Source organism: Ananas comosus, linkage group 1, assembly GCF_001540865.1.
Source record: "Ananas comosus cultivar F153 linkage group 1, ASM154086v1, whole genome shotgun sequence".
Classification (NCBI taxonomy): Eukaryota; Viridiplantae; Streptophyta; class Magnoliopsida; order Poales; family Bromeliaceae; genus Ananas; species Ananas comosus.
Window position 1 is genome coordinate 7387565 of NC_033621.1, and position 8924 is coordinate 7396488.

The 8924-nt window shown below is 34.9% G+C and overlaps 1 protein-coding gene across 1 annotated transcript; it reads left to right on the forward strand.

Moving 5' to 3' along the window:
* On the forward strand, positions 421-4256 carry LOC109710367 (putative pentatricopeptide repeat-containing protein At3g13770, mitochondrial). Its single transcript, XM_020232917.1, has 4 exons — positions 421-529; positions 1214-1762; positions 1859-3216; positions 3501-4256. The coding sequence occupies exons 1-3, from the start codon at positions 421-423 to the stop codon at positions 2647-2649; spliced, it is 1449 nt and encodes a 482-aa protein (XP_020088506.1). The 3' UTR covers positions 2650-3216; positions 3501-4256.

The window sequence follows — 8924 nt, forward strand, 5'->3', positions numbered from 1 at the left end:
ATCTCACTGCTTCTGTTATATTTGTAGCCGTTAACCTTCTCCTCCCATTCAATTTTTTTTTTTTTTTAATTTACCTCCCACATTATATAATTTTTTTTTTTTTTGCGCGCGGCGCGCACACACACAAATGAAAAAACTAACCAAACTTTTCTCCGCCCCATTCGTTACTCCCTCGCCCTCTCCGCCAAATTAAAATTCAAAATCCCGTCCTCCTCAACCGGTCACCTAGACTCGGCCCTGCTCCACATGGCTCTCGAGGGCGGAGGCGAAATTCCACGACTAACGCGCCGCAATCACGGCGTGCGTCGAGCGCCGATCGCTCCGGCACGCCAGCGGGCCCACGCGCACATGATCAAGGCGCGTACCGCCCTTCGCGTACCTCGCGACACGGCTCGCGATCTTTTCGCAAAGTGCGGGGACATGGGCGGCGCCCGCAACGTGTTCGACAAAATCCCGAGAGGAGCATCGTGCGTGACGGCCGTGATCTCGGGGTATGCACAGATGGGTTCGCACGTGAGGCTCTGGAGCTGTTTGTTCGGCATGCTGGCCACCACGGTAACGTGTCGATTCTCCCTGCATTCTCATAACTCTTATCAGAAAAGATTAAAGTTGGGGTCTCTTTTTAGATGCATGTTATTTGATACATAATTAGTAGATAAACAAATTGTTTATATTAGCACAGTTTGGAAGTTATAATCACAAAGTGAGTTCTTGTTAGTAAATGGCGAAGAAATTCACAGGCGTCATTAATTCGAATCTCACTAGGTTTACGCTCATTTAATATTCTCACCGTTTTGTTTCAAGTTCGCATCTTAAGCCTATCAAAAAATCTCAAGTCTAAATGCATGGCGAAAGTGTTGAATATAATATAATATTGGAAAACATTTCAGTAGCTTTTAGGTATCTGTGGTGGCTAAAACCACTATTTTATACTATAGAAGGCCCAAAAAATCCAAAAACACGTACACTCTCCCCCTCCCAATGCTTCAGGATTGCGTTTGCAACTGGCCCCTCAAAATTATGGAACCACTGCCAGAGAAGCATGTGCTGCATGATTTTTCGTGGTAATTGCAATTGCAATTTTAAAGCATTGGAACGGGAAGATTGTAAGTGCATTTGATTTTGGGTCTTTTTATAGTAAAAATGCTTTAGCTACAATATTACCAAACTAGGCCTTAGAGTAGTTTGCCATTTCACATAACTTTTTTGACAGGTATTCTGCCCAATGAATTTACTTTGGCCACCATTCTCACATCCTGTTCTGGGGCATGCAAGCTCGACCTCGGCAGGCAAGTCCACTCTATCGCCATCAAAACTAATTTCGAATCCCACATATTCGTTGGGAGCTCTCTCCTTGACATGTACGCCAAATCCAACAATATCCTTGAGGCTAGAAAAGTCTTCGACTTTTTGCCAGAAAGGGATGTTGTTTCTTGTACCGCTATTTTATCCGGATATGCCCAATTGGGCCTTGATGAAGAAGCCTTACAGTTATTTATTGAGTTATATAAAGAGGGGATGCACTGTAACTATGTTACTTTCACCAGTCTTCTGACTGCACTTTCTGGGCTTTCTGCTTTGGACTACGGGAAGCAAGTCCACAGCTTTACATACCGACACGAATTGCCATTTTACGTTGTTCTAGAGAATTCTTTGATTGATATGTACTCCAAATGCGGGAGCCTCACTTACGCGAGGAGAGTATTCAATAAGATGCCGGAGAGATCTTCGGTTAGTTGGAATACCATGATTGTAGGATATGGTAAGCATGGTTTAGGTGACGAGGTTATTCAACTTTTCAATTTGATGCTTAGGGAAGTGAAGCCTGATAGGGTTACATTTATGGCTGTTTTGTCAGGATGCAGTCACGGTGGATTAGTCGATGAGGGTTTGAGCATATTTGATTATATGATTAAAGAAAAAGGATTGAAACCGGAAATTGGGCATTATGGGTGTGTTGTTGATCTTCTTGGGCGGGCTGGAAGAATAGAAAAAGCCTTAGATTTTATCAAAAATATGCCGTTTGAACCGACAGCAGCTATGTGGGGCTCGTTACTGGGCGCATGTAGAGTTCACATAAACATTCCTGCAGGAGAGTTTGTCGCTAAAAGGCTTCTGGACATCGAGCCAGAAAATGCCGGCAATTATGTGATCCTTTCTAATATCTATGCTTCTGCTTCAAGGTGGCAAGATGTAGTAGATGTCCGGAAGCTTATGATGGAGAAGGCAGTAATAAAAGAACCAGGAAGAAGCTGGATAAACCTAGATAAAGTTATTCACACCTTTTATTCCAGCGATCGATTCCATCCCAAGAAGGGAGAAATTGAAGCTAAGATTAAGGAAATATATGCGAAGATCAAAGAAGCAGGTTTTGTTCCTGACCTGAGCTGTGTATTGCATGATGTGGATGACGAGCAGAAAGAGAGAATGCTTCTCGGTCATAGTGAGAAGTTGGCGATAACATTCGGGTTAATGGGTACTCCTCGAAGTTTTATGCTTCGGATCACAAAGAACCTTCGTGTTTGTGTCGATTGCCATAACTTTGCAAAATTTGTCTCCATGGTGTACGAAAGGGAAATTTCTTTAAGGGATAGCAACCGCTTCCATCTTTTCGTAAAAGGGGCTTGTTCTTGTGGAGATTACTGGTGAATGAGCTAAGGGCCTGCTTTCTCCAGCTGGAGCTTCTACAAAGTACTGTCATTCAAAGTTGCCCCAACAGCTTCCTGCAAAAGCCTTTCACATCAGAGCTGCTGGTTTCGGAGCCAAGAGGTTTATTCAGCATCCTATCATGTCAAAATCTTTCATATTTTTTGTAGTTGAGAAGTTGCTTTGCATATCATCAGGTGGAATCAGTAGCAAGTCTCCTAGATGCAACGTTGAAATGAAGAGCATCATAATGAGTTGCGAGAGTTTGCATTTCTTGGCGTAAAGGCTAATGAAAAGGTAAAACATATAATTGTGGGGAGAATATTTTTAGTTATGAGCGTATACAATAGGAAGGACAGAATAATTTCTTCAGTGAACGAAAATTGCTGTTATGTTAGGATGAAAACCAAGTGATTATAAAGCAAGCGGTCTCCACAATTTTTGCTGGAACTAATCGGACAAAGAAGACTGCGAAAGCTGCATCCATATCGATAGATTTGAGCTATCAGTGGCCATCATTATTTCGTTCACACTGTTACTGAAAATGGTACAATTTCATCCATGAAGCAAGTAAGCCTTTCTTTATTTTGTTTAACTTACAGTGCCTAAATATCAAACACAAACACTTTTAACAGTAGAAGAAAATATCATCAGGTCTCTACTATGGCTGTTATCTCAAGTACTAGTTATGCAATCTCTTCAATTTTTATCCTGCTTAATCCGCGAGACATTAATGCCTTTCCTTTTCTTGTTAATGTGTGTCGCTGTGCGAGGGACTGTAGGGTTGTTATACCTACAGTCGGTTTCATCATTGTTGGTGAAGTTAATTTTTTTATTGTTTCTCTGCCCTTTAGGTTGTGGGCCAATTTTACATGGAAAGAGATTTCACAATCCAGCCATTTCATTTTCTTCAGGAGTTAATGATCCCGAAAATATACTTCTTGGCAAGTTCTGCAGAGTGCAGGTTAGGATCCATTTTCAGAAATCTGCGGAGTACACTGATTCAAGAAATGTTTTCAGAGGTAAAGAATGTTCCAAGAAGAAATACTTAGTACCCCCTTAGTATGGCTTCTGAAACAGCTTTTCTACTCAATAAAGCAGAAGAATCCGGATGTTTTGACACAAAGAAGGCCGAGAGCTTCTTGCTGCTGGCCTGCGGCAGCAAAGCAAGATGACTTCTGGGTGACAAAAGCAGAAGTTCCAGTTCCAGCTTCTTTTTCTTGCTGGAATAAGAAACTTGAAGACATTTTACTCAAGAAAAGCTTCTCATATTTCTTTGAACATCTCTATTCTACCTCGTTCTTACTTATACCTGAACTTATACTTATCGCTGGAATAGAGAGTTCTTATACTCGAACGAAACGCAGCCCTAGAGTTCAGTGGGTGATTGGTTGAATAACATGATGTAAAAAGTGAAAAAGTGAAAAAGATCAAAGGGATAGGTCTAATAGTGGAAAATATGATAGCGCTTGGTGCTCTTAGAAAAACTTCAGTCATACTATCATTATATATTAGCAGCTTATATGATATTTTTTAGATTACATGTATTAGCTAATCAAATAATTTTGTATTATAAGTGGTAATACATCAGTAATGTATAAAAGATAACATTGTTGGGGAATCAAAATATTTTTCTTTTTAACTTTGAATTTAAAATTCAAATTTGAAGATTTAAATTTAAAATTTAAAAATTTTAACTTAGATTTTAAATTCCAATTTTTAAAATTTAAATTCTAATTCAGACTTTGAATTCAATATCAAAACTAAATTAGGTAAAAAAAAATTATTTTTGTGCAAACAAGCAAAAGAATTTCCAAAATATTTACAAGTGGAACTTATGTATGTACACTATTTTATGTTGGAGTACCTGATCTCCTTGAATATTGCTTTTATATATTTATTAGGGCCAATTGCTTATATACTCTAAAAAAGTTTCCGACTTTCTGATTTATTCTTTTTAGAAGGCTAATATTAAAAATACTCATTTTATGTTCCAATCTATTTCAAATATACCCCTAAAATTAAATTCCGTTAATGAACGGTTAGGATAGCTATTATCACTGTGAAATTACTATTTTGGCATTTCAAATATATCTTTCTATCATCACTAGCTTTTCTTATTTGCTTTAAGTTAGGGGCACAAAAAGTACTTTAATTTTTGGTCTTTTCAAATATATTTTTCTATCAGCATCAAAATTTTTTATTTGCCCTTAAGTTAAGGACAAAAGGGGTATTTTAAATTTTTTTTTTAACTCTGGTATATATTTAACTCATGTTTAATCCAAATTAACCTAACGGGTGATAACTGCAGTGGTATTTTTGAATAACGGAGGAAGATATGAGGGGTATATTAAAAAGAAAAATAAAATAGAAAGAAATAAAATATTTTCAGAGTTTTGAGGGGTACATAGATAATTATCCCTATTTTTTATATGGAATTGGACCGGGATTCTTCTAATAGTATAGAGTTATTGGTGCGTGTGAGTCTTTGGCATTAGGAAAAAGAGTTGAATATTGTTGGAGAATCAAGTATTTTTCTTTTCAACTTTGAATTTAAAATTTTAAAATTAAAATATAAAATATAAAATTTAAAACTTAAAGTTTTAAATTTTAAATTTTAAATTTTTAATTTCAAATTATAAAATTTTAACTTAGATTTTAAAGAGTCTGGCTAGGATACTATCAATAGCACCAAGCGCTTACTGCTTCCGAGTTTTTCACCGTTAGATTTAACCCTTCGATTATTTTCACCCGTTAGATTATACTATTCAACCAACAACTTACTCAACCCTAGAGGCCCCACATCATTCTAACCGTATATTCCTTCATCCACGAGTCGAAAACTTAATAGCACCAATAACTTGGTTCTATTGATAGTATTCCAGTATAGTTCAGATTTTAAATTCAAATAGAAAATTTTAAGCTTTGATTCAGATTTAAATTTAAATGTTAAAGTTTAAATTTTAATATAGATTTTGAATTCAAATTTCAAAATGAAATTCTACCAAAAAATTAGTTTGTGCAGACAATCAAAAGAATTTGCCAAATCCACCCCCTTGCTCAATTGATGCTGTTGTTGTAGTTTTTTTCTAAAAAATATTTTGTAATGGTAGTTTCATATAATTTGGAGTGAGGCTACTATGCTCCTGTTCCGTGCTTCCAGATTGTTTTTCATGATGCGACTTTCGAATCGTCAATCGGCTCTGTTAAACTTGATCTAGAGTATTTGAAGTACCTAGAAAATAAATTGTGCAATTTTTCTATATTATTTGCCTAGTGAACGAAGGGGCTCAAAATCAACGGCTGAAAATAAAAATCTTACAAAACGTGATAATATGACATTAAAATTTTAAATCAAAGATATTGATCTCGTTTTATATAGTATAAAAAATTTTCTATCAAAATTTCACGTGATTTGGATATTTCTACACCGTTAAACTTGCAAACGGCTCACTACGGCCATTAAAATTATTGATTTTGAGCTCCTTCGACCACTAGGCAAATGATATCGAAAAATCATAAAATTTATTTTCTAGGTACTTCAAATACTCTAGATCAAGTTTAATGGAACCAATCGACGATTCGAAAGTCGCAACATCGAAAACGATCTGGAAGCACGGAAGGCTCCGTACTTCCAGAAGCATAGTAGCCTCACTCTATAATAATTTGATATACCAGCCAAATGATGAATAATAACTTCATTACAACAAATTCTGAAATCAAAATATAATTAGTTCCAAGTTTTTTTTTTTTTTTTCCTATCAAATAAAAATCTTAAAGCTAATTAAGGATTGCACACAATTGTCTTTTTTCCTTCCTACACTATTTTATATAAAAATTCAATTTAAAAGAGCTGAAGAAGAATATATAATAACAAATGAGGCCTAAATATATTGGTGTCACTTACATCAGGAATTTCTAATTCTTCATAGTTATAAATCTTTAAACTTTATTGAGAGGAAATTTATTTTTAATTAATTAAGACAACCACCTGGGCCGCCAAAATAAAATAAATATCCATCATTTAGTCCGTACTTTCTCGAATCGACTAGTGCGGTAACATTGTAGCAGTCATTCCTGTTAACTTCAGGCATTGCAATATTTGCAAGGTCAATGGATCCGCCGTTCGAATCGAAGATCTCAATATTCTTCACAAATGCTGCTTTTCCTTGCAATTCAGATGAATAGTGTCCACTGCCCATCGGAGGGCCAGTTCCATTTTGAAAATACTTAACAACTCCACCCCATGAAACTATGATCGCTTTTTCAGCTAAAACTGTAAAGAGAGATTTAGGCCAATAACCTATTAACTGTGGTTCATCTAGATCTTCTCTGTATACTGACCAATTTCCAGATTTGTGATCCTACAAGAATGATGTATTTATGAATTTAGCAGTGTACAACACTCCAAATCTGATGAAATATTTATAAAAAAATATTTTCACTATTTAGGGTAAGATCGGTATCTTTGATATTGTATTCAAGTCATTTATCACTACTTTTTAATGAGATTTTTATTTCAGCCGTTCATTTTTAAACTACTTGTTTGATAGCTAAATGATATCGAAAAATTATAAAATTTGATTTTCAAACACTTTTAATAGTATAGATCAAATCTAACAGAGCCGATCTTCGATTTGGAAGCCGCATCACCGAAAATAATTTAGTAGCACGAAGGCCCTCATGTCAGCGATAGTATATATAGTAGGAGCCGGACTATATATATATATATAGAGAGAGAGAGAGAGAGAGAGAGAGAGAGAGAGAGAGAGAGAGAGAGTAGTATGCTTCTAAAAGCATAGAGCTCTCCGTGCTTCAAGTTGTTTTTGATGTTGTGACTTTCGAATCGACGATCGGCTCCGTTAGACTGATATAGAATATTTGAAGTATCTAAAAAATAAATTTTATGATTTTTTTATATCATTTGCTTAGTGATCAAGGGGTTCAAAATCAATAGCTGAAAATATAAATTTTACAAAATGTGATGATATGATATTAAAATTTTAGATCAAAGATATATTGATCTTATTTTATATAGTATAAAAAATTTTCAATCAAAATTTTACATGATTTAGCTAGTATAATCTAACGGATAGAAATGATTAAAGGGTAGATCTAATGGCCGAAAACTTTATAGCACCAAGCACTTGATACTATCAATAGTATAGTAGTATGCAGATTATANCTTTATGCTGATTGTAATGAAGTACTGTGAGCCGTTGTAGACAGAAACAGGTTCAACAACATCTCCTGGTGTAAGTATATGCGAATTAACCAGTACAAAGCCTTCACAATTAAGGTTATAGCAACCGGTTGATTTGTAGCCATCAAACTACATTCACAGAAACAAAATACTGTGCATCACAAGACATGATATTGGTCAATAAATAAAGGCTAAATTACATAAAACCTCCTGTTAAAATTCGATTTTTCACTTTTTTCCTCCTATCATTTAAAAACATACACTTTACCCTCTTATAAAATGAAAAATATTCACTTCGCCCCCATGCCGTTAGTAATCCGTTAGGGTTTCGTTTATAAAATATTATTATATATTTTTTTATGCCAAAAATGTCCTCAACCTTCTCTCCTGTGAACATAATGAGGGACAAAATGGTGAGGGGCAAAATACTCATTTTATCATCACAGTTCACACCGTACTCCCTGTAAATATTTTTTATTTTACAAGAGGGCAAAGTGTAAGTTTTTAAATAACAGAAAAGGAAAGTTAAAAAATTGAGTTTTAACAAAAAAATTTTCTGTAATTTAGCCATAAATGAAACTAGCTAGTGTAACACTTACACTCCAAATTGTGTAGAAATGAAGCTTGCTGTCGTTATATAACCCAGGAAATACCTGACATATATTTCAAGACATTAGCAAATTTTAGAAGATAATTATATATTCTTGAGAGTAGAATGAAATCAAGAGATATGCTTCTACTTGTTGATGCTGATCTATGACAATTTATATTTTGTGAATAAAGAGTAGTATTTTCGTTATATTTAGTATATTAATTGCAAAAAAATGTTTATTTAGTTAATTTTTTTTTCAAATATAATGTCAAATAAAAAAATATCGCATATTTTGTTTCTGTTTAAAAAATAAAGGAAAAACTTCAAAAATCCCTCTTGTGGTTTCACTCTTTTTCACTTTAATGCCCCGTGGTTTAAAGTTATAAAGTGTATCAAGTTAGTACCCTATGGTTTCGTACTTTCTCAATTTAGTATGTACCCTGCGATTTCAAGTGTATCAAGTTAGTACCCTATGATTTCGCA

Excerpts from the sequence above, each read along its gene's own strand:
- LOC109710367 (XM_020232917.1), top strand. The coding sequence starts at position 421 with ATGGGCGGCGCCCGCAACGTGTTCGACAAAATCCCGAGAGGAGCATCG. Across the intron at positions 530-1,213 it reads GCACGTGAGGCTCTGGAGCT|GTATTCTGCCCAATGAATTT; the intron begins GTTTGTTCGGCA and ends CTTTTTTGACAG. Across the intron at positions 1,763-1,858 it reads TACCATGATTGTAGGATATG|GATGCAGTCACGGTGGATTA; the intron begins GTAAGCATGGTT and ends CTGTTTTGTCAG.